We start from the raw sequence: 26,244 nt of genomic DNA on the forward strand, positions 1-26,244 counted from the left end.
CTCCCCTCCTGTGCTGTAACCACTCTGAGTGCAGGCTCCATCTCAGCCCACCTGCATCACCCCTTATGGGGTTCAGGGCACCAACAAGACCCTGCTGCCACTCTGGCCACTCCTTTGCTGGGACTTGTGTCAGCATATATGTAACTGTGATAAGCTAACATTTTAGTTTGAAAAAAAAAAAATAGAGAGTAAAAGTCTCAGACCTTTCACAGTTCTTGACAGCTACCTAAAGTAAAACAGATTCCTGCATTCGGCACCTCGTACCACAAGGAGAGAAGCACAGTCTCTGCTGGGCCTCTCTGGGGCTGTCAGACCGCTGAGCCCTAAGGCTGCACAGGCCCAGCAACGGCCAGCTCTGAGACGGAGCCGTGCGCTCTGGACCGAGCACAAGCAGAACCAGAGGCCCCCGGCCCCGGGGCACCCACCATCTGTCTCAGGACCCTTCCCACCGCTTGTCTGCAGTTGCACAGGGGACCCCGTACGATGAGCTGGAGGAGGAGGAGAAGCCCAAGCTTGCTTTACAGACGGGCCACCTTAGTGTGTGGGTTTGAGCCAAAACCGCATGGCAGCTCCATCACAGACTCACTCGGGACGACCAGGAAAGACAGCGGCAAGGGCAAGGCTCGCAACGGGGCGGGCGCCGAGCGGTCGCGGCAAGGTAACCACCCGGTACGGAAAAAAGGCGCGGCACAAGGACGGATCAAGCACGGGCTCGCAGGCAGCAGGGAGTGGTCCGGCCGGACTGGCAGGGGCCCGGAAGGAAAGGTCGGAGGGTCAGGACAGGAAAGTCCACGGCGTAGCCCTGTGGATGAATGCATGGGAGTGGACAGGAGGGTGGAAGGTCCTTGGGTCGCGTTCTCACCCCCCATGGAAGAGGCACTGAACAGCCAAGTGGACGGTGCGACCTGACCAGCTAGTATCTGCCAGCCACTGTCAGCACGAAGGGCCCCCAACAGAGCGGCCACAGCGGCAGAAATGGGCTGAACAGCATGGACCTGCACTTAGGAAAGTTGATATAACTACTGATTCCAATGACTGTCCAGTCTGCCAGCAACAGAGACCAATATGAGCCGTCTGGTAATGGAAGCACGGCTGGAAAGAGCCTGGCAGACAAGGCGATGAGGTGGCAGAGCCCTCTTCAAGGCCAAGGGAGTGCAGCTGGCACTCAGCCTCCAGCTGTCAGCTCGCCCAGGACAGCCTCCAAGGGCCTCCTCACTGAAGTCACGGCCATCCCGGAGCCACCTGCATCTGGTGACAGAGTGAGGCAGAATGATGCAGAACAGCATCCGCTCCAAAGACCTCCTGGGTTGGACCAGGCTTCCTCAGGCCTGCATCACAGTTTGCAGTCTTCCTCGTCCAGTCCAGCTTTTTCCCCCTTCCTTGGACAGAAGTTGATCGTAATAAATATATTCCCCCTCAACTCCATCTCAGCATCTGCCTCCAGAAAACCTGACCTATGACAGAGGTGAATGAGAGGCACAACTCCACCTCAGGCAGCTCAGACGTGTGGGTTCTGGAGTCCTGGCGCCCAGCTCTGAACCCCAGTTCCACCACTTCCCAGCTGGGAGACTCTGGACAAGATCTGAGCCTCAGTGTTGTCATCTGTAAAGCCAAGGAGAGTAGAAGTTTCTCTGAGAGGACAAGTGTAAGAATGAAATGAGTGCCTTTCGTGCTGGTTTTCATTGATAACCAGTCCTACGGTGTTCTTCCCTTGCTGCAGATTCGGCGTTGGTTGGTGATCTCTCATCTCATTTCTTTGAACTCTGAGTCTATAAATCTGGGCTCATTTGTAGAACAGAAGTATCTGTTCCTCCTGGCTGACAGAGTATTGTTTCTCTGCCAAAAAGCAGTGCTAACAGGGCAGAGCTCCAGGGCCACAAGGAGCGCTGAAGCAGAAAGCACTGGAATTCTTAGCACACAAACGCTGAAACTGTCCCTGTCTTCCTGCAAAGAACCAGAAGCAACAGCCTGGGTGGCCTCTGCCAGATTCACGTGCAAGACTCAGTAAGCGTCAGCAGAGCACCCCGCGTGCGGAATCTGAGAGCAGCGAACGGGGTGGCCGTTCTCTGACATCGCCCCAAACCATCGCCTTGAAAAAGACACAGGTTTTAAATATCTTGTTTTGGTTTTTTTTTCCCCTCTCGCTCCTCCTCCATTGCCCTCCTCCCACCAAATCATGAGACGGCAGCAGGGTGTCAGCAGGAGCGTAAGAGGAACACGACAGTCAAGAGGCTGCAGTCCTGGCTCTGTTACTAGTAAACCTCTGTGACTTTCTGAGAAAAACCCCTCCCCACCTGCATCCTTAGCTTCCTTCGCGGTAACACGAGGGGAGAGAAGGAGCCGCCTCCTGGCTCTTCCTGGTCTGGGTTTTCACGACACTCTAGGCACGTCCCTCAACAATATCAGAGGCTCCTTAATGGGGAGGACAGTGCTACATACTGTCTAAATGTCTGTTGAATGAACTGCATTGAATTAATTGGTCTTAGGAGACCTTTAAATATTTAAGTGCCCTTTGTTAAAAATAAAGAAAAGTATAAAAAACTGTTAAAGGAGAGGGGAGGTTAATTTTTAAGGACCAATCCTACCCCCACATCTGATCCGTCAAGTTTTGTTTATGTCACAGTTGGGGGAGGGGAGTCCATTTTAACTGACAAAGAAAAGGTGGGAGTGTTGGCCCAGAGAAGGAAAAGAAATTTGGTGCCTTTTATTTTTTTATTTTATTTTTCCCAAGGTGGCCAAGTCAACCAAAAAAAAAATCCAAATCTATTTTGTTACATGTCAGATAGGAAAAGAACATCTTTCTAGAGCTACTGTGCTTGGGATTTATAATGGCTTAACAGTACGATACAAATGAAATGAAACTTTATGTAACACTGTGTGAGACTTATAAGCATATTTTCCTTGGGGCCCTGAGATGTAAAAGTAGGAATAGATGAGCAGAAGGAGCAGGACCCTGGGAAACACTTCTGGGGCTAGGATTGGAGAGGGAACAGGTTCCTGAGTCTTGTAGCTGAGGACCCCTAGGTTCCTTCTCTGGGGACATTAAGTCCCAGCAAATCTGTCTGTGTGGGGAACTAGGGCAGTTGCACAAAAAGAAAGTTCCTAGAGCCAAGAGTTACATTCCTTCAAATGACCTACCTGGAATGTCTTTGCCTGAGCCCCAGGTCCAGCAGGGTAGGTAGGATGCAGGGGGCATGAGAAGGTTCAGCTCAACAATACAGAGTCTATCTGTGGGCAGGGCATGCAGGGGAATCCCTAAAGGTTGTTCTGTCCTATTATGATGTGTCTACCAAAGTTTAGAGACTAGAGTCTTCTGCAAGTTTGATCTCAAGCCTGGCAAAGTCTCTTGTTGTAGTTATTAAACAGTAAAACAAACAAACAAAAAAACCTCCCAAGGTTTCCAGGGACAGAGGTGAGAGGGGAAAGAGAACAATCACATGTGAGGGTGCCGACCTCCGAAGAAGAGCCAGAGAAAAGAGCGCGGACTCCCAGGCCCACTGGCACAGCAGTCTCCCCATCCTTCTCCCACCACAGTACCACAGATGACGCCCACAGGGCACAGCAGTACAAGCAGCTGCCATGGGCCCCAAGCAAGCCTCTGAGAGCCGAAGGGCTCAGCACCTCTTCAGCACTCCAGGCTCCGGGAGGAGAGTGAGGGGGAAGAGTAAGAGGTGGGAAGGGGTGGCCTTACTCGGCAGTTTCCACTTCTCAGACTCTTGTCTCTGTCTCTGTCTCTTCCTTTGAGAGGGTACTGGGCCTGTCTCAGGCTGTTCTGCTATGAGACACCAACATTATATTTTAGTCCATTTATAGGAAATTTCAGCTTTTCCAAGGTCACATCGTCTAGGGAGCCTTCCTGGTTCCCTTGGGCTGATTCCAGGTCCTTCTTTTGAATTCTAATGGCCTCTTTACTTATCTCCCCAAGACACTCTACATTCCTTAAAGGGAGGTTTGTTTACCATTGAATATCCAGTATCTAGCATTTTATTTGTTGAATTTAAAAAACTAATAAAAAGCAGAGCAGACTGCAAATACCGATGAGAGATAAAGAATAGCAAGAGTCTAGACTCCAGTGGTTCAGAGACCAGTATCCCTACCAGAAAAATCAGGACACCAATTAGAAAAAAAAGAGAAAAATCAGGATGAACTAAATTAAAAGCCTATCCCTGGCACCAGCCAGCTCCAGACCCACAGCCACGACGCAAGCACACGAAGGGAGACGAACCGGGTGGAGCAGCACCGCAAAACATTCAGGCAAAACCTGCAGTGTTTGGACACTCAGGTGCCCCAGCCCCTGACTACTATTTTCACTGGTAGAGTGATGAGCACAGAGGTACTTGAAGATACTCACGAATCAAGCAATAGATAATAATTTATCTAGGACAGGCTCCACATTAAGGCATTTTCAAAGCCAGCAAAGGAAAAGAAACCTACATTCTCCAAACTACCTTCTCATGCAGTGGTTCTCAACCTTCTTTCTGCACTTCACCGAAGAAGATACACAGATGATAAATAAGCACATGAAAAGATACTCATCATCATTGGTCACTAAGGAAGTGCATGTTAAAATCACAATGAGATACTACTGCATACCTACTAGAATGTCTAGCGTGAAAAAGATTGACCATACCAAGCGTTGGTGAGGAAGCGGCGCAACTGGAACTCTCATACTCTGCTGATGAGAATATAAAAGTACACAATCACTTTGGAAGTTTGGCAATTTCTTAAAAAGTTAAACACACACCTACCATATAACCTAGATACTGTACTCCTAAGCATTTACCCAAGAGAAATGAAAGCACATATCCATACAAAGACTTGTACATGAATGTTTACACTGGCTTTATATGCAATAGTCAAAAACTGGAAACAAGGAAAATGTCCAGCAACAGATGAATGAATAAACAAATCATGGTATATCCATTCAATGGAATACTATACAGTAATAAAAAGAAATGATCTACTGATACAGGCAACAATACAGACAAACCTCGAAATTACGCTTGGTTAAAAAGTCATATTAAAAAAAAGTATATATACTGTATGATTCCATTTACATAAAAGGAAATGTAAACTAATATACAGTGACTAAATGCAGCTCAGTGGTTGTGTGGGGATGAGGTATGGGGTGAGCAAGATTACAAAAGTGCATGAGGAAATTTAGAGGGTGACAAATATGTTCGTTATCTTGATTATGATAAGGTGATGGTTTTACAGGTATATCAAAAATTGCATATTTACGCATGTGTAATTTATTATATTTTTTGTATACCCCAATAAAGCTGTTTCAAAAAAGCTATTAAAGAAAAATAATACACATCAGATCGGCAATAAACTAAATTGTGTACTTCTGATTTACATACATACATTTAAAAGTGCCCAAAATGATGATGCAACATGCTTAGTTGTAGACACTAATTTAACTAGAAGAACCAAACCACTAATATAAAATAAAAATACATCTAAAGGAAAAAGGTAAAAAGTATCACTAGACTGTCTTATTCTGAGGACCAAAAGAGTCACAGAGCTAACACTGGTCAGGGAAATAAGGTACTGACCACACTGGATACATCTGGGAGCTGACGAAGAAGCAATCAAGTGAGGATCCATCCTTTTCTGAGTTCTAAATTCCAGTAGGTTCTCATCTGTGGCCTTGAGCAAATAAGCTCTATCAAGTATTCCCCCACAATTATTCCCTTCATCTTGTAGATGTCCTGACAATTGTTTTCTCAGATACCTCCATCCCTGGAGTGTTCCTTGCACCCCTCCTCGAGCAGGGGTTCTGAATGTCAGGTACAAATAGGAAACATCCTGGGAGCTGTTTAAAAATATGGATGACTGGAGATCTCCCCACAAAGAATTCCTGATGTGATTCTAATGTGTATCCAAAGCTGGGAATCACCCCCTAAAGGCTCCTTCAATGCCAGAGAAGGGCTGGGCGCCCACATCTGGCTGGATCCTTTACTTCGGAGTCCATGCTAGTCCACTACTATCCAGCTATCAGAATGTCCCCAGAGTGAGGACTGACCTGGATGGCTCATCCTAAAGACCATCAGGCTCTAAGCTCAGAGCTTCATCCAGGTTGAGAAACTGCCTCCAAACAAAGACTGGTCTCTTCAGACTAAGCAAACCTGAGGAGATGATATACCTAATGTCTCAAGAAGCTAGAAATAAGTATCATCTGCGCTGAAAATTGGGTTTTCAGGTTTTATTAAAAATTCCTGTGTATCTGTCATGAATGAGGACTATCAGAGTGACTGGTACCACCAGATCAAAATCCTTTCTGTCCTGAAAGACTCAAGCTAAGAAACAAAGCCATTTCCTAACCCTTGCCTGGTCCCCATGTCACTGAGGTCACTGCACCTGTGACAGCTTACAGAAGAGTTTTCATCACAGATGAATAGAAACACTGGCTTACTGCTTCTTGACTGATTCTAACTCTAAATAGGGACTTTCTGGGCCAAAATCTATGGGTTACTAATATCCACGTGGCAGAGAGAGAAAGAAAAAGAGACACGCCTCAAGAGATCACCAAAATTACTTTCCAAGAAAGATCAGAAAGATTTAAAAAAAAAAAAAAAGGAGTTTCACTTACAAGCAGCGTTGGTTGGGAATGGCACAGTGTGAAATCCTAACAACGCTGAAGCTCTTTGTTATGCAAAGAGGGATTAAAAAAAAAAACACTCAACTTCTATCTGATGAGCTGTACTATATACAACCACCCATTTCTTTTCTTCCTTTGCCCAGTACGGCCGGAGTGATGTAATAACCACACTAGACAGCTGTCTTCCTGGATAAAATCACCTTGTAAAGGAGAAATGCAATTAGAGGATGCAATGAAATACAACTTTTAAACTGATTTTGCAGGCTGCCACATTCGACTTGGTGCTTAATGGCCAGGTTCTTTATTACAGTTTTGTTTAATGCAATTTCTCTTTGATTCAGTTATCTATGGAAGACATGGAGTCTTAAATTTAGTCTATGTCACAAAGGGTCTGAGAGAAATACAGGACAGATCAGCTGAGAGTGAGGCCAAGACCAGAACCAGGCAGTAAAGGGCAGAGGTGCCCCCTTGCTGGGCCAGGTGGGGCTGGGCGGGGCGGGGCAGGTGGCCTTCACCAGCACCTCCCTCTGTGCCCTCCTCTGGTCTCCCTCCACCACCCCTGGCAGATTCTACCCCCTCCTAGGATTTCTCCTACCACCCATACACTGCTGACTGCCGAAACTCTGCTTCTTCAACAATAATCCAAGCTCCAGACTCATGTTTCAAAAAAACATTTTATTGTGAAAAATGTCAAATATACACGAAAGTAGGTAAGACAGTGTAATGAGCTCATCAACAGTATTATGTTCTCATGATCCAGTTCCAACAATTAGCAGCTATTTTTATCACATCCTCCAGAACGTTTGGGAGGTGGGAGGCTGGAGTATTTTAAAGCAAGTCGAGTCCATTACATGGCTTCACCCAAGGCTTATGGGCACGTCCAACTGAACGTGCTTCAAAATGGAATGCCTTCTCTTTACCTGTTTACAGACAGGAGCGCTTCTACACCGTTAAGAGTTCCACCTTGATCAAGCCTACGCCTAGCCTGCACAAAGTGCTTGATAAACGCCTGAACGCCTGCAGAGTGAGAAGTGCAAAGACACGTGTGCACGCGCACACACGCACAGGCACTGCAAAGGACCAGGCACATGAAGCAAAGGCGCAGACGGAGGGTCCAGATAACGAGACGGGGTCCAGGACTTGCCACTGGCTTCCTGCTGGGGGCCAGCACCTCTGAGTACAGGCGACGTGAGGAAAGCCCTGGCTGAGGTGGGGCGCACGGTGGTTCTGTCCATCTAGAGCATGGCAGTCCTGACAAGCTGCGGCTTCGGCAGGCAGCTATTAGCTGGACTAAACACGATTCTCTCAGGGGAGAAGAGGCTTTTACAACACACATGCTAATGAAGCACAGCGACATGGAGCGTTTAAAACAAAATGTCCCTATATTTATTCTCCATAGACAGATTTTTACATTAATATTTATGAGGGTTTCCTCGTTTATTTCTCCCAGAGATTTTCTCTCCTGCCCAAACAGAGGGGATAAAAGATAAGTAACATGAACAATTATCTTCTAAACAGCTGCAAAGGACTGACCGCCCTATTTATCTGCGTTGTGTAACCTGGTTACCTGCCTAACGCACCACTTTCCACAGCACACGGGCCCCGGGCCTGCCGCTCCCTGCAGCCACTGCAAGGCCTCCGCCTGCCTTTCGGACTCTGCTGCTGCCCCAGCCCCCAGCCCCAACCTCACCCACCCTCACTCAGCAGGGCCAGGTCCGCAGCTCCAAACCCTCACCTGCAGGCACTTCTGCACCTGGCTGCCAGCCATTTAAACACCCAACCCTTACACTTCCAGTCTACTCGGAGCCAGAGAGCCAAGAGCAGCACAAAATGCCTGCCCAGAACATCTTGCAAAAAGAGGGTCTGCTTCGTCAGCTGGGGAGGGGCGGTGGCAGCAGAGAAAGGAACCAGCCTTCAGGGCTTGATCATTTGGCTGGTACCTGAGCCAAGGCGAGGCAGGAAGGGGACACAGATGGCCCTGGGGCCCAAGGAGTTTCCAGTGGTGACAAAACACAAGGCAGACAGTGGCAAACGCCATGAAGAGCCACATAATTCAAGTCGTACAGGAGTCCCAAGTTGAAGGCTTCTTTCTGCCCAGTCACTGAACCACGTTTTTCCTCCTCCAGTCAATGACACAGACCGAGAAAGACACTTTCCTCCCCCACCTGCCAATAACACGAGCAATAAACACATAAAAAAGGACATTTCAAGAACTATTACTGAGCGTCTTCTCCGGGCCCTCGGATGGAAACTCTAAGGGCAAGCAGAAGAGGCAGCAGAGGGGCCGGGACCCATCAGGAGCCTGTTTTATACCCTTGGCCTCAGACGCCTGCGGATTTGATTTCAAGGCAAGTGGAAAACAAACAAATGTGCACAGCAGCAAAAAGCAGAAGGAGAAAATGAAATGGTGCTGTGCAGTTAAACTTTACAGCCCAACTGGGCAAGGCCCCAGGCTCTCCCCGGCTCCCACTCTGAGGCTAAGGGTGCGGACCGGCTGCAAGGAGCTCGGAATACCAGCTCTCCGACCATGAAGGGTTTCCTTCTGTCATGTGGCAACACGGCCGGACAACAAGCTACGGCGTTCTCATCCCTTTCCCAGCCACAGTGATAAAACCTCGAAGAAGCCAGGCACGCTAGTTCCTACCAACCTTTTAACCTTTGCAAGAAAGCTGGTTGAAACTAACAGCCTGAAAGTTATTTCGCTGACGAAACAGAGGGATACGATGAATCACAGGATTGAAGCGCCGTATTCAGGCAACCCTTGTCATGGGAACGCTCCTACTGAAACTCAGGACACTGAACAGATGTGGACAAGCTGTCTGAGATAAGACTGGTCGCCCTCATCACTCCTGGACACAGCCCCAGTCCTGCAGGAGCAAGGCAGAAGTACTGAGTCAGGCGGCTTAAACATGACTGACGTTAATAAACGAGCTTCCGCAGCGCTGGTTATTGGAAACTGATCTCTTCCTTATTAATATGGTCCCACAATGGAGAGGAAGATCTCTCCATGTTCTAGAATGCAAACAATGTTTTAATCTTTAATTATATTCTCAATTTTAACTCTTCTGGAGAGTCATAGCCACCAAGGCCTAGGATTATTTCTTTATTACACAGCCTCTCAGTGGTATTTAATGAATATTGTTACTTAATACTTGCCAGTAGGGGAAAGAAGGATTTGGCAAATTTCTACTCAAGTTTTGATGACTTTTTCCCAAACTCAGGGAACTTATAGCTGCAAAGTTCTCTGTTTCCTTTCAGGGATGCTCAGTACAGGCAACAACACACTTGCTCTGCTCACTAGCCCAAGCTCAGAAAGAGTCAGCCTGGGCAGCAAGCTCCCGGGGGAAGGGATTCAGGAAGCGATGCTCCGCGTTTCTAAATCTCACAGCAGTGAACCAGTTTGCTTCTCATTCATGGTGTATTCACTGTTGCTCTGCTCAGAGACCAACTAAACTGCAATAAAAAGGATGCCAAACATTCTTGCTGAAGGCTCCTATCACCATCTGAGTTGAGGAATTTAATATAAACTTGTCAACATATAACCAAGTTCTGGCCTCAACAAAATATCAAGACACTCAGAAGGCAAAATAAAGCCCAAGTAATCAAGAAGAAAATCAGGTCCCTGAAGGAAACACGTTCAGTCACTATTCAACTGACACCCATACCAAGGTTTTTGTAATGGCATAGCAAATTCGCAACCTGGAGTTTCATATCTGTGTGGCTGAGGGAAAGAAAAAAAAAAGAAAAAAGAAAAACTCGTAAAAAAGGTCTTGAAAATCAGCAACAGAAGAGAGAACGATGTGACGGTCAGGAAGCTACAGGAAGAGACCCCGGGTTCAGTGCGCTTCATCCTGGCAAAGACCTGCCTTTCTCGGTTTAAACGTCAGTGACCAAGATAAGCAGCCCCCTTGTTCACCACCATCGCCAAGGGCAGGTTTATGTCACTGCTTTGCTCTCTGTGATTCCTGCTGGCTTCACATTAAGCAAAAGACAACGTGAGCCTCTGCCTTTCAAGAACAGAAGCACCACTTACCACACACCTTGGAGAGAATCCAATCACCTGTATGAGCACCGTGCGTAATTTCAAGTCAATGATCTTCTTGGGAATTAGTGTACAAGGCAGTGGCAGAAAATGAGCCTCTTTTAGTTAAACTCCCAGAACCAAATCAGTGGCTGTACGGAAGGCAATCTGTTGTTCAAACACCGGAACCCCAAGGTGTGCATGTGGTGTCATTATCTCTGTTACCTCCTGAATTGGTGGCATTTCTTTCCAGCAACACTTGTCCCTGCATGTGATTTTTGTGTTGTTGTTATTACTCAAACCTGAGGTAGGTGATCCAAGAACAGGAGCATGAAGTGAAGACTCTCCGCACTCTCGAAGCTATTAGGCAATATTGAAACAGATGCCAAATGTTGGGGAAATGCCACCGGTAGGCCCCAAAGAACATCAAGAAATACCGTTCAGCAATAAAATGGAACGAGCCACTGACGCACACAATGTAAATGAACCTCCAAAACATCACGTCGAGCAAAAGAAACCAGGAAGAAAATATTATGTTCCACATGACTCGTTTATGTGGAGTTTTAGATGAGGCAAAACTGGGGTACAGGGATAGAAATCAGAACAGTTGCGCCTGGGGTGACTGAGATATTGGAGACAAGTACAGTCAACTCATTCAAGTAGTTTTGCTGTAAAGAGAGAGGAGGTGGGAGCTAGAAGCAGAAGTGGGATTATGAGGTGGGTGTCCTTCCAGGAAATGGTTTTGGGGTAAGCATGTTTGCATTCTACCGGGAATGACCCAGGAAAAGGGGAGTACTGATGGGGGAGGAGAGAAAAGGAGACCAACGGGTGAGAGAGGACTGGACCTAGTGGACATGCAGAAGGGCTGTTCTTGGCTAGGACCATGGACAGTGCATGTCCCCCCGCCCCCCCGGCCCCCACCACCAGGACTAGAGAAGGTAGCCTATGAAGGGAAGCGTGCCCTTCATTCAGTAGGCAGGACCTCTTTACAAAAGATAACATGATAACATGATACAAAGAAACTGTTTGTCCTCACAACTTCAGGTGGGGTGGCGGTAACATTTTAAAAAATAACCTTTCTGTAAAGCAATTTATATTTTTTTCCCTCAAACCTAAATGAGATCCATGTGTGGAGAACAGAAACACAGAAGAGTCTTCCACTTTAGCTGCCACTGAAAGCCAGCATTTCATCAGGCCGAGCTGCTGAAACCCACAAGTTATAGGCCAGTCAGCTTGGCCATACTGATCAAAACCGGTATTTGATGTTGCCACAGAAGTACACTAAACAATGCACCATGATGCCGAGACTGCCTCCTGAGTGAGCAACAGTAAACACGGCCACATCTGACATACACGAAATACAGAGCTATCTCAGTGTGGAACTTACAGATCAATCAAATAAGACAGCCATTTTCCAGGCTGATCCCAATCCTCCAAGGGTCAAAAGGCCGACAATGTTTACCCAGCAACAGGGGACAGAGCCCCTTTGTGAAAACGACAGTGCCCTTCTGCAAAAGACTTAACTTAATATGAACATTCGGGAATCACGGATGTGAGGTCGCATCACCAGTGCCCTCTGAACGCTAACATGCGATCAAAGATCTTTCATCATGAACAACATCTCTCTTACAAGTTTCTCTGGAGGGGGAGAAAGATATGGATCATTAATCCCACAAACCACCAATCCTGTGGGAACTCAGCGGGGAGCCCGCGTCTTCAAAGACTGCTGCTATTACAGCCAACTGCATTTAAACAACAAACACACCCACGCGTCACGCTGTACAAACCTCCTGTGTCCTTGTCACGCCTGTGGTCTTGGTGCCCTTGGGCACAGCTGGTGGTTTTGCTGCAATAGCTTTGGTGCCACCCAACTGCTGACACAAGCCAACGCGGAAACCCACCCACCACGGCGGTAACAGATGCTTGGAGTTCCAGGGGAGGGCGAGTGAGGAGCCCAGCGCCTGGTCCTTCAGAAATAAAACCTTTCCTTAGACTCCTGGAAGCCTATGCAAGAAAGCACCTAGCTCTCAAAAGGACTCCATCCTTCACAGCTGGCAGTGGAGAAACTGGTGACGCTGGGCTGGGCCTCCCCGAGGGGCTCGCTCAGCAGCCTGCCCAAGGCCTTCTCGGGCACGTTAGGGTCGTGTCCTAAGGACTTGGTGCACTTTACTGTGGCCCCCTGCTACTTGTTTGTTCCTCTATTTCTACTCAGAGCTTCCTGAAAGCCAAAATTATATCTTACTCATCTCCAAATTCCCAGCACAGTGCACAGAACCAACCACTTGTAGGCCCTGAGCAAATATTTGCTAAATAAATAAGTGAGTGGGGCTTAAGGGCTCAGCCACTCTTCCCTCAGTGCAATGTCTCTCCTCATTGGCAACTGTGGTGGTTTTAAAATATGTCTGCAAATTCCAACACTCCTTCCTTCAAAAAGGAGAGCCTCATCCCCTCCCCTTGAACATCAGACAGACTCAGTGACTCATTTCTAACAAACAGAAAGGGGTGGGACTGATACGACATATCTCCTGAGGCTAGGTCATAAAAAAGCAAGGCTCGGCCCGGCTCTTATTCTCCTAGGCCACTCGCTCTGGAAGAAGTCACCCACAAGTCAAGAGGACACGCAAGCCCCCTGCGGACAGGCCCACAATGGGGAGGGACTGAGGCCTCCCCCCAACACACAGCACCGGCTTGCCTGCTGTGAGTGAGCCCCCTTGGACCCCAATCCAACTTACAGACGACTGGAGCCTCGCCTGCCATCTGACTGCAATGTTATGAGAGGCTCTGAGCCAGAACCCCTCGGCCAAGCTATCTGCAGATTCCTGATGCACAGACAATATGAGAGATTATGTTCATTGTTGTTAAACCACTAAGTTTGGGAGCAACCTGTTACGCAGCAATAGATAACTAATGTGGCAATTATTATTTTATATATATATATAAAATTATCAGTGTTGTATTTTTTGGTTAAAAAAAGGTATCATCCAATTAGGCCAGCAGCTGTACCTTACTGGTGTCTCTCTTCCAGACATCTAACACAGTATGCAGCACACAGTAGGCACTCAATAAAAGTGCCCTGGATGTCCTTTAGACACAGATCCTGCCACGGGACAGTTGTTCTATAAAGGGATTTCAGGATAATGTGAGTCCAAAAAACTCAATGATGTGAAAAGGTAACAGTCAATTTTCACAGGAAAGAGGCTACTGAGTATAGGAAATCATTTCAACGTTGTCTTCTTAGGACACACTAACCACTTTTCTCTTTGAAACTAAGTATTTTGAGTGATTTATTATAAATTTATAATGACAGCTGTGAACATCTTTTTTTTTTTTTTTTTTTTGGCATGAGAACAGAGTCTGTTGATTGCCTTGGTGCTTAAAATAGTTTCTAAGTGTCCTCATAATAGCATGTCACCTGTAAACAGGTTTCAAGCCAATGCAAATTAACAAATGGCGAACAGATGGACTAAGAGCTGACTTTTGTCGAGAGAGAGTCAGCAGCAAACACTTTCGGCTCCAGTCTTGTGGGACTATTAGAAAGTCTTTCACTTCTTGCCAAACGTCTTGTCTCAGTAGACAATCCATGCAGGGAAAATGACAAGTTATAAGGCCCAACAGACTTTGAGAACTGAAAGTTAAGATGTGCAGAATCACCAGAGCAACACATGAGAAGCAACAGATAGAATAATGCTCCTTAAGAAACTTCCTGCCAAACAGTGAAAAACTCTACCTTGAGTAAGTCAGAGAAGCTGTCCCTGCAGTCTCTGAAAAATACGGCACCTGTGCACGCAGCAGACAAAAAATAACTTGTTGGAGGCTGGTTGGTTATGTTCATCCTCACCTGAAGCAAATGGTAATCATGGAGAAAACGTGAAAATCACAGAAATGGTGGGCCAAGGGTGCCCACTGGCCAGAGAGAAACTCCCCAGGGTCCTCCCCCGTCATCTCCCAGCTCCTTGCTGGCCATGTCCCTCCTCATTCTCCACGTCTCCACTTAAGGTCATCTCCTTGGAGAGGCCCTCCTTGACCACCTGTTTTAAGCAGTTTCCCATACTCCCGCTTCTTACCACCCTAGTGTTCCCTTCCTAAGTACTAATCATAACCAGAAATCATGAATTTATTAATTTTAGGGGTTCCTGTTTTTCATCTCCCCCACAATAAACCCTCAGGAAAATGGGACCACATCTGTCTTGCTCATGATTGTATCCCCAGAGCCTAGGTCAGTGCCTGCCAGACAGCAGGTATAATAAATATTTGCTAACCAAACAGAAAATAAATGAGATCTTGCATAAAGGCAAACAACCGAATCTCATCTGCAAACACTCCTTTGGACAGGAAATTTTAAAATGTAGTTTGTAACTAAGGATGTAAACGAAAGAAGGTACAACAGGAGAGAAGGCTGGGCTGGGGAATGTGTTTAAAGTGCAAATCAAGCCTTTCAAGAGCTCTGCCCCTTTCAGGGGAGTGTGCACACTGATGGAAAAGCTACCAGCAAAGACGATGTGTTCAATTTCTGATTCCACACCACTGAGTGAGTCCTGGCCCTCATCCACAGGGGCTTCTGGTAAAGAACCACCCAACAGGTAAATGGGAGAATCAACTGTGGCACATTGGAAGGAATACTACACAGCAACAAAAAAGAACAAGCAACCTGGATGAATCTAACAGATACTATGCTGAATGGAAAAAAGTAGATACGAAAGATTACATATTGTGTAACTCCATTTATATGAAGTTCAAGAACAGGTAAAATTAATTGTTCAAGAAGTGAGAATAGTGTCAAACTGAAGAAGGGTGGTGGGACACATACAGGCTGGGCACAGAAGGAAGGACCCCTAATTCAACCCACATGACTTGACCCAGGTGGAGCTACCTGGAGGTACACATATGTGAAAAAGCCATCAGGCTATACACTTCACAGTGTCTGTTCTCTCTCCTATTGGGAAAAAGAAGATCACATATATCACGATTTTAAAAAAGAATGAGTGAGCCTAGCACTGATTCTAATCCCAGCTTGACCAGATTCTCCAGAAGGCCTGCAGTTTATCAAAATGTGCTCCTCGGCTGTCTCATGTGTAAAATAAGGACAAGTGCACGTACGCGCTGCCAACTGCGGGAATGTGACAAGGAAACAAAGAATAAGCTATGAGGTTTCTTAAAAGCCTGAAGTCGCACACAAACTGTGTAAACTACGGAGACGCACTGTAACTGCTTCTTTTAAGATCTAGGCGAAACAGGTTACCTGCGTGTTTGGTTTCTAATCTTAACAGATACCTTTTTAAAATAAAGAAACAATTTTGCAAAAATAACTTTCCATTAGCCAAAAACAAGCACAAAGTAGAGTTCACCCAGGACAGAAGTAGTTTTTTCAAACCCCATCACTCACTGAGGTGGTAAGACAAGGGTTGTGGGTTGAGCCTTTGGTCTGCGTTTAGCAGATACTCCCATCTGGTTGGCGGACCGCTTCAACGACTGCTGGTTCAAGAGGCCAGACGCCAGCCCCGCGTGGTACTGCAACTGCAGGGTGAAACAAAGCAAAGGGGAAGGAAAGAGTGTGTGGTAAAGCAGCACAGGGAGTGTTAATCTGCCCATGTCTGATACATCTTACCAGCTCAGAACATTTTTAATAATTTCAAATACAGCTGCTAACATTTTGCTTCAAGGAATGTATTCATAAGGAGATAATCAGACAAATAGGAAAACATGAATGAGGTTGTTCATTCCAAAATGATAAAGAACAGGAGACAACCTAAACGTCCAACAATAACTGGGAACTTGGTTAAAATGTGTAAAGAATTTTACATCATTTTTTTGAATTAAAAAAAAAACAGGTTACATATAAACAGACACTTAAAAACATGTTCTCTAAAACATTAATAACAGTGTATTTCTAAGTAGTAGACGGTAATTTTTCACGTTCTTTTTCATTTTTCACTACTATTCATACATGCTTCATGTAAATGGTTTGAAAGCTTACGTCATTTTTAATAAGAGGATCCAGTGGGTTTCCTTAAAGACAAATTAGTTCTGGGAATTCCTGCCACTGTCATGCCTTGCTTATAATGAAAAACACGTAACTCACAGTCCACTGCAGTAAACCAGGAGCACAAGACGGCTTACCACAAACAGATTCAAACATACCACTGAGCCAGTGTTTCCAGTGGTTAAGATACAAGTATTAATCATAAGAATAAGTGCATGAATACACCTTATAACAATGTATACAAATGGATACAGGCCCACTAAGGAGAGCTGGATGGAGAAGTTAATTTCACTTCATACACACAATTGGAACAATTCAGCCAGGGTAAGGAAGCAGCATACTTTAAATGGGCTGAGAGCCAGCATCCTTTGCTTTGTTCTGGACAAACTGCTGAGCTTCGAGGTTACTTAGGACAGATCATTTTACTTCTCTTGACTTTAATTTCTCTATTAGAAAAGAGAGATAATACTGCCTAATTCTAAACCAAAAAAAGACTTAAAAAAATCCATTTTGAGTTATAATTTACATAAAGTAAAATGCCCCCGTTTAAGGTGTACAGTTTGGTGAGTTTTGATAATATATACCTGTGACACTACCACCCCAATCAAGATATAGAAATTTTCCTTCACTGCAGAAAGTTCCCCTGTGCCCCAATGCAGTCCCTCTCCCCCTGCCCCCAATTCTGATCACTGGGATCTTCTGGTACAAAACACAACTCATCATTCTCAGTCATTGCCAAATGAAGCTTATATCCAATTTGACATGTGACAATGATTTCCATCTTCCTTTTTAAATCCCATACTTTTGTATTTTAGATCATAAGCACTGTCATCAATCTCTATAATAAAATTATCCTTGAAAGGGACCCCAATTTTGAACAGATGTCAATAAAACATTCAAATGTGAAAATGCCAAGCTAAGATTCTGGATTGAAACCATTTATAACATCCAATATGTTTCTTCCTCCCATCTCAAATTAAGCAAAGTCTTTCAAACATTTATTTAGAATTAACTGAATATACAAATAGTAATTCATTCTGAAGCTCTGAATCAATTTCTTTCCAAAATGCTCTTCCAAGGCATAGATTTCCTTTGCAGAGTCAGCTACATTACAGCTCATGGTAATGAAACTGGTGACCACCATATAAAAGGGGCCGGGCCCTGGATGCAAGGGGTAATAACGTTCTGAAAAATAAATGGCCTCACCTAAAGCCACTGGGCTGCACACAAACAGAGAGTGAAAGAAAACAAAACCAATTGAAATGATCTGCTTCTTGAAAGTGGCTATAAAAATGAAGATATCCAGTGACCCAGTAAGACTGAAATGTCTGTGTTTGGAGCATCCATATTGCTTTTTAACAGGCTCTTGATTTACTTGGTCGATTTGCTGTGGGAGCCTTATGGCTGCACAATACGAGACAAAGATATATCACATCTATAATAAAAACAGAGCTCTTCTTGGGGTGGAAAAGGGGGGCATAATTTGGCTCTAACAACTCATCTTAGACCAATGAATTTTGCTCAAATTTGTTTTTCTCCTACAGATTTCTTAAATGGGAAATCAATGGAAGCAAGGGACAGTACAAGTCTGAAAGACAATGTTTCAAAATGTCAGCGACTTGGGTTTCGATCTTCCCCACCAGAATTTGCAATGAGTGCAATATGCACGGGGCTTTATGGAATTAAAGGGAAAGACAGCTTGGCAGGGGTCCCCTATAGCTCAAGGAATCATCTCTCCCTTTGGCTCTCCTTCTTTGTGTCTTACTAGGGTCCATGCAAGCTCAGCCATTCCGGCCCTGCTGACTCTCTGAGTAGAAGAGTCCCTCTAACTGTGCAGAGTGGCAGAGTGATTCTGCCCACCTGGCATCATTTTGATCATTTGTTCAAACAAACAACAACAACAACAAAAAACCCCAAAACAGCAGAAATGCGTGTTCAAAGGGTTCCTTTGAAACTTCTACCATCTTGGATGCTCTCAATGTATGACGCACCCCTAAGAGCATATGGAAATGGAAGAGTTTTCTTCCCCCGAAATCAAAACCTGCCCTTGAAAGCTGACTCACAGTGATTAAGCGACATTTGTTAATCATATATACGTCTCCCCGTTTCCAGGAACACAGCTCCGACTGTCAAGATCTGTAAGGGGCCCATTAAATATTTACCAAACCATCTATATAATGGGAGAAAAGGTCAAAGTTAATGAAACTGACAGGCAGCTCCTGTCCAACTGGATTTATACATTATTTAAGCACTAAATACTCCATTCCATGAAACACAGTTTAGATCTGAAAAGACTCCTGGAAAACGTTCACTCAGCCAATGGTTCTGAAACAGCAGAAGGGAGTTCAGAGCTAATCTACAAATTAACATTAAGAACATATCACTCCCCAAAATCCTGCCATAAGTTTTCAATTACAGGTTCTGTAATATTTTCTATAAAAAAAATTTCAATAAACATACTTTGCTCCAAATGTCTGTGGCATGGAAACAACTCTATTTCAAAAAGCGACTTATCAAAGTTGTAATGTGATTTTCTATCCAAGATCATTTCTCCGCTAACCAGTAAGAATAAAATGAAAGGGGAAGAGAAATAAAAGTCTGTTCTTTTAAATTCCACAGTTTACAGCTGTGGGGAATGGGAGTGTGTACAGGGCCGGCTGCGGGCAGGGGGCTCTCTATTCACTGGTAAGCGGCCACTCGGAGCAGCAACTATTTCACTGTTCTCTGGACTTTGAGAACATTTCTCTCGGTTCCAATTTTGCTATGAATGTCAACCTTCTATTTTCTATGACTCACGCAGGGTTTGTCTGTCAGTTCTCCACCTAAAGCCCTTTCTAATCAATTATGACTACGAATTACCTCTATGGCTGGGCCATTTTCAACAACTCATAATAATCTCAGGAAAATAACCATTTCAAATAAGGAAAATCTTGATTTACTCGATATTTCTTAAAGTAATGCTGTTTTAGTAATATTCAACATGCAAAAGTGCTGCGTGTTGTCAGGCAGGGTCCTGGTAAACTCTAATACACAGACTCAGAGCCTCTGTAACAAGCATCCTCCTTGAAATGTGCTCCTGGACTCTGCTGCTAACACATCTCACTTCCCTCTCTACAAAACATGCATTATATTTTCTCCAAGGATCCATCCAGCTCAAAAGTTTGATTCTCTTGCATTTCTAAAGAAGCTATATGTGTGTCTGGATCACTGTAAAGGGGTGATGTCATGTCCCTACAATTTCATGCAACAGCAAACCTTTTCCCCCGAATAGCCTAGGTCTTTCCGGCTTTTAAAGAAGTCCAAACTATTGAGGCTCAAATCCAATTAGTTTTAATATGCTTCACATTATAAACAACAAAATATACCAGAGGGAGATGATATGAAAGGAAATTATAAAAAAATTGAATTCAAATACAAAGTTTAGAAAATCAGATGAGCAATGATCCCCCTAGTCAGTTCTCCAACTTGTTTCATGTCTTCCACATTGTTCTGAAAGCTCTACCTGCTCCCAAATCAATAAAGGATATGGTTTGCAATGGACAGAAGTTTGGGAAGAAAATAGAAGGAAATTCATCATACCGATCATATTCAATATACTTACTAATTAAGCCAGTGGCGCTCAATTAGGCTAGCACTTAAAAGCTGAAGCATCTGCTGGAAGCTCCCTGGGATCCGTGGTACAGCACCTATTCATAAGCAACATGATCCTACCCATGCCATGTGGCCAAACCTCACTTAAAGAAAACTGACATTCAAAAATCTCAAAATTTACAAGCCAGATCAATCAAGGTTTGATTCTTCCCACTATGAAAATCATTGTTTCAAAGATTCACCAAAGGCTTCTTTAAGGGCAGGGGCAAGTTAAAAAAAAAAAAAAAAAAACTCTTCCTAACCTTAAGGTATGGTTCACTGTATTTTAAAAAATCACTTTACAAAGAATTACATACACGTTCCTAAGAATACTAGGAAGACACATTGGTGCTTCCAGTAACTAAACCCTTTGGCTGAAGAATGAGATGGAGCTAAGCTACAATGAATTCCGGCTGGTTTAGACCAGGGGGCCCCCAGGAGGGGAAGAAGAGATCCCAAGGCTAGGGAGCCCCACCACCTCCTCCCCCAGCCCCTCTAGGGCAGGTTCCCTTCTCTGGGTACAGAGCTCTTCTCTGTCACTGGCATTTGGCACCCAAGTAAGGTAGCCTTTTGTTATTTCTTGGTCCAGGAGTGAAACCGGCCACCTAGGGAGACATGTCTTGAGGACACAGACCTGGTTATTGATTACTCTGTGTTCTCTGCAACGTGTGGGGTAGTGCATTGCATACAGGTGATGCTAATAAATTTGTCCACTGCTAAGCGGACTTGCCGATTAGTGAAACTGTTACGGCCTGGCCTGTCACTGTAGCCAATCTAGAGAAGAGAATGACTCCAGCAGACAGTCCTCTTAAGGCTGGTCTCTTACAGAAGCAAACACACGGCTTTGCAGCTGCTGTCGTTAATAGAGACGTGAAGGAATCCTTTCTTCCTCTCACTCTAAATGCTAAAAAAGCGGTTATGTCTGAACCCCTCTGCAGGCTTGAGTTCAGGAAAAAGTATTCATAGGGACTGCACCTGGGTTATTTCAAAGCATAGAATCCCAATGTCAGAGAGGAGTCTTAGAGACATTAGTGCCCACCTCCACCCCACCCCACCCCCACTTTACAGGAGAGGAGACGCTGGCCTTAAAGAGGCCACTGGCCCAAGGTCACACATATCATAAGAAGGAAACAGACCAATCAGGCTTCGCCTTACATATCTTTGCCCTGTGGTTTTAAGAGTGCTGCATCTTTCTAACTGAAGACCTGGCATTTGTTATCTCCGCTTAAGCAGTGAAACACGCTGATCCTTCTCGGACCAGAACTAGAGTGTTCTCAGGGAGCAGGGCTGGAGAAGCACCAGCGACTGCTGGCTCGTTTGCTCCCTTCACTCTGACCTCTTTTAGGCTCTGAGACGTCTCATGTTTCTCCCTTCTACTGACGCCAGTCATGTCTAAGGTAGGGAGTTTGAGGAAGCTCTAATCACTGATCATTTTAAGGCTTTAATATCATTCAGAGTTAAAAACCTTGGAGAAAAGAAATCAAGAAAGTATAGAAACCTCAATATTGCCAGAAAAATCTGAATTTTAGGCTCAGCAGTAACACATCTGACCTTCCTAGCAACTTTGATACTATTCTGTGCTATCTATCACCTACGGGGTTTTTATAAATTATCTTATGTCCAGGAGAGCCCATATGTATAATCTGTTTCTAGTCAGGAATTCTCTTTGAGAATCTGTGTAATATATCATGATAGTAACGAGCAAGGACAGTGTCCCTGCAGCACCACCTCCCCTGCAGGTCACTGGCCATAACGGCCAGAGCTGGTTGGCGTAAGTTCACTGAAAATCCTTCCAAGATGTGAGAGCACACACCAAGCTCACAGCCCTGATCCAGGGACATGTGACACCTGGATCAATTCACACCACAAACACCTGTATCAAGCCACACCCCATAAAGCTGGCTTATGTGTATATGGCACTGGGGTGGGGGGAGGCTAATGTGACATTCTCATAGTCATATTTCCCCTAAACCATTAAGCTTTCAACTAAAACCAGTATCTGTGCAAAACTAAGAACACTCTGTCACCACTTTGAGTTGCAAAGACCTTTGCCCCTCATTATTGAAATGTGTTTTGTTTCCAGCTAATGAGAAAGAACCATGTATTACAATAAAGCTCTGTTTCTTCTTTTGAACGTAACTCTAAGGAAAGAAACAAGCAAGGCTGCCTGGTCTTATCTGTGCCAAGGAAAACAGCTATAGAAAAATGCCATAAATCTAATTGTTTGGCTCGGGTTCTTACCTAAATATTAGATAATGATATTAGCTTCTCTTCTCCTTTTATCTCCCAATGCTTCTTTCAAATAGCCAATATTAAAAAAAAAAAAAAAAAGGAAAAACAACCTTAGATTTGAGCTCTTATGGGTAAATGATCTTTTTAGTTGGTCAAAACAGCATCAATAAACCATAAGAAGGAAGCCTCCAATTTATCTGCCTATTTGTTCTCTCCTGGGAAGCTGGGCTTCAGGCCTTTCAATTACCATGAAAGCAGGACACCAAATCAGCGCTGTGCCTCTGATCAACGGTGGCATCATTTACATGCTAAATGCCATTTGGGTTTTTTTTTTCCCTACATATGAATCCTCAAATATACAAACTTCAAAACTGTCAACGAAGTAAACAGACAGGATGGATAGCAGCCTTTTTCCTTCTAAATATCTGTAACGTGTAGGGTTGCTTAGCACTGTTCCTCTGGCGTGTCCCAGAATTCACACCTTTATTAATAGGCCTTTCTCCACAACTGCTCCTATTTACACTGCAGCTGCACGCATGGTATCTTACCTCAGAGATGCCAATCAGCTGGAAGGGCTATCGTTCATATATCTAAACAGATTCACTAACAAAGCAAACTGTGAATGTGGCTAAAAATGGAGGAAACAATCATCAAAGGGACTTTTTGTCAAGGGAGAGAAAAAGACAAAGGAAAGATGAGCTATGAACACTAAAAGACGGACACGGGCCCACAAGAACTGGCGACTGCCATCTCCTGTTAACCACCCCGCGTTCCACACCAGGCTCTCAACCTACTTACCCCGCATGGTCCCAGACAGCAACGAACAGGGTCATAAAAAAAGATCATGCTGGAGGGTCACTTGGCCACTTAAGAAGATGCAGGCAGGAAATACAAAGAGGATCAAGGCAAAATCCAACAATGCACTAATGAGAGCACCCTAATAGACCATCAAAGGATGGTGACCATGAGAAGATGCCCTCTGAAGAGGGACAGCATGGCAGCAATCTTGCTCATCTATGTTCCTATTAGAGGAGGAAATCCATGTCAGACGGGCCATCATGTTCTTGTCTCCAGCTGAGCTTGAACTGCCATTGAAATAGTTATCCATTTACACACTATATCCAATACCCAACAAAAACAAAATGTGTACTTGACTCTTCTCCATTGCTGACCAAACAATGAAGTAGCAGGGAAGAAGGATATATCCTGGAATTAGCTTTATCTTTCCACCAGAAATGCCAAATACTAGTTTTTAATTGCATACTTAAGGCCTGGATCAAAAGTCTAAAACAGGAAGCTAGAATTATGCCTAAGGCCCCTTTTAACATTGAAATTCTATGATCTTATAGTTCTCTATAAAAACTCTGAACTTGCATTGGTGAAGTTTAAATATACCTACGAAACACAAACATTTTATTAGTCCCCAAAAGTCTCTAGTTAAGGCAGTCAGCGAGGGGAAAGGGCTCTTTGTGATGTCTGATGCCTGGTGTCAGCTGAAATCTGGTGCAATGCTTGAGGTCTAGCAATACTTTGTCATCTTTCCCAAATATTCACAGGCATGGGGGAAGAGCTGAATATTCCCATATAACAGGCTATGCCCCTGGATACTTCGAGATTTTTCAACTGAGAAATGAGTAAGATGAAAACCACTAGACGCTTCCACATCTCAATTCTAGCCACTGAATTCAAAGCATCAGTCATTTGCCTAGTTAGCACTGAAAAGATTTCAGTCAAGAAACCAGTAAAAATGATTTTTAAAATTTTACCTATCTGATAAATATAAAATTATGATTAGATTATTATCAACTTCCCTTATGGGTAGTAAAAATGATTCCTATGTGCCTCATAGCCAGTTAGTTTAGATTTAATTGGACAGTTTAAACAATTCTTCCTTCTAATGTCACAAAATGCTGATTTCTACTTTACGCATCATTTTTATTACCATCAAAAGCAGCCCCCATCAGCTTCCTCTACCTCCTTCCATAAACCAATTGTCAGCTGGGGGGCAACTGGCTCCAGATCAGGGATCGGATCAGCCCTAGCCCACCCCTTGCTTGCTGAAGGAGGGAGGCAGGGAGCGGTAGCACACGGAAACTGAGAAGAAGAAGAAGGGGAGACAGAGAGTCTACGATCACTAACTTAGTAAGATATGAAACTATGATGTCAGACAAGCTGAAAATAATAGGAGTGGAGGGAAAAGACACCTGCTTAGTTCAGAGGTCTGTGAGAGCAGGAGTCAGAAAAGAGTAGGAAGCATTTACGAACACATTTTTTTTAAATTGAAGTACAGTCAGTTTACAAGGTTGTGTCAATTTCCGGTGTGCAGCATAATGTTTCAGGCATACATATACGTACATATATTCCTTCTCATATTCTTTTTCAAGATATTGACTATAGTTCCCTGAGCTATACAGTAGAAACTTGTTACGAACACATTTTTTTATTGATCATTTGTAACAACTGCCTTTTCCCTTCAGGAATAGGAAGAAAAAGGCCTGGTGACTCAGGACGACTAGGGGGCAACAAGTCCAAGGAGGCTGGAGCTTTCCTTGGCACTCTGCCATGAAGCAGCAAAGGCTAAAACTCCAGAGGCAGTGTGGCCTCCTGGGTAGGGCAACGAGCACTGTCGCCAGGCAGCCCCGAGTTCAAACCTCAGCTTAAGCACGAGCGACTCTGAGCATTTCTGGGTGTTTCTTCTCCCCTCTGAGACTGTTTCTTCATCAGCTCAATATGAGGGAACAAAAGGCTTCTCTCACAAGGACAAAGTTGTTCTTTTGTTGACTGAGCACACCCCCTAAGGCAGAGTTTAAATGTGCCTTTCCTTACCCCATGGAGAAAGGTATCGTAGCCTCCTTTCACAGATGAAGACACGGAAGGTCAGTTGCAGGAACTAAGCGATGTGATATGTGTAGAAGACGTGAGCTCGGTGTGCAGCGCACCGTGAACAGACAGGGCTGGTCTATGATGACCAGAAGCGACCATGCCCCCAAATTCACCTCTTCCAACAATGCCAGGGACAACTGGATCTTTCCAAAACTGATTAAAATGATCACCTTTTAACCAAATACTGTCATCTTAAACATGTCAGATAATAAACTGGTAAGTGGAATGGAAAAAAGGAAAAAACTTCACCCCCCGGGCTGTTCTGAACGCGTAGATGTACTGAGAGGGACCCTGGGTCAGGTCTCCTTGTGCAGCTGAGGACCAGACTCCCCCACACTGGGGAGGCCTTCTGGCTGCCTCTGCGTCAAACACTCTACGAAATCAAGGACAGCCATCGAGGCCTATGGAAACACGTAGCATCCCACATGAAAGGCAACCCGGAGGGTCGGTCGGAAAACTCCTTCCAGTACACCTTGGAGATTGCTTTTTAAATCTACAAACAACCTAAATGCCCAGAAAGTTGGCTCAACCTTGACGGATTAAATAAGCAAGTTACAGAGAATTTCTTATGCAGCTAACAAAGTACTCAGCACTGGAAGATCAAAGTCCTCTCCAGACTCCCAGAGCACAGTCGTCCCTAGGTGTCCACCAGGGACCGGTTCCAGAACCTGGCGCGGACGCCGAACTCCGCAGAGGCTCAAGTCCCTTACATAAAACAGCGCAGAATTTGCATATAACCTAAGCACATCCTCTCATATACTCTAAATCATCTCTAGATTACTTATAATACCTAATACAAGGTAAATGCTATGGATATAGTTATAAAAACAATGCAGATGCTGTGTGAATAGTTGGCAGCAAGTGGGAAATTCAAGTTTTGCTTTCTGGAACTTT

At 44.6% G+C, this 26,244-nt stretch overlaps 1 protein-coding gene across 2 annotated transcripts in view; it reads right to left on the reverse strand.

Moving 5' to 3' along the window:
• MED27 (mediator complex subunit 27) overlaps positions 1 to 26,244 on the reverse strand; it is a 186,560-nt gene that overhangs the window by 108,868 nt on the left and 51,448 nt on the right. The window contains exon 3 of one of the 2 annotated variants that reach the window (XM_010975389.3): positions 16,009 to 16,139. The exons of the other annotated variant lie outside the window; for it this stretch is intronic. Coding sequence (XP_010973691.1) covers positions 16,009 to 16,139 — 131 coding nt within the window. The remainder of the gene's footprint in view (positions 1 to 16,008; positions 16,140 to 26,244) is intronic. 2 annotated transcript variants of the gene reach the window in all.

This window comes from Camelus dromedarius, chromosome 10 (assembly GCF_036321535.1).
Source record: "Camelus dromedarius isolate mCamDro1 chromosome 10, mCamDro1.pat, whole genome shotgun sequence".
NCBI classification, from domain to species: Eukaryota; Metazoa; Chordata; class Mammalia; order Artiodactyla; family Camelidae; genus Camelus; species Camelus dromedarius.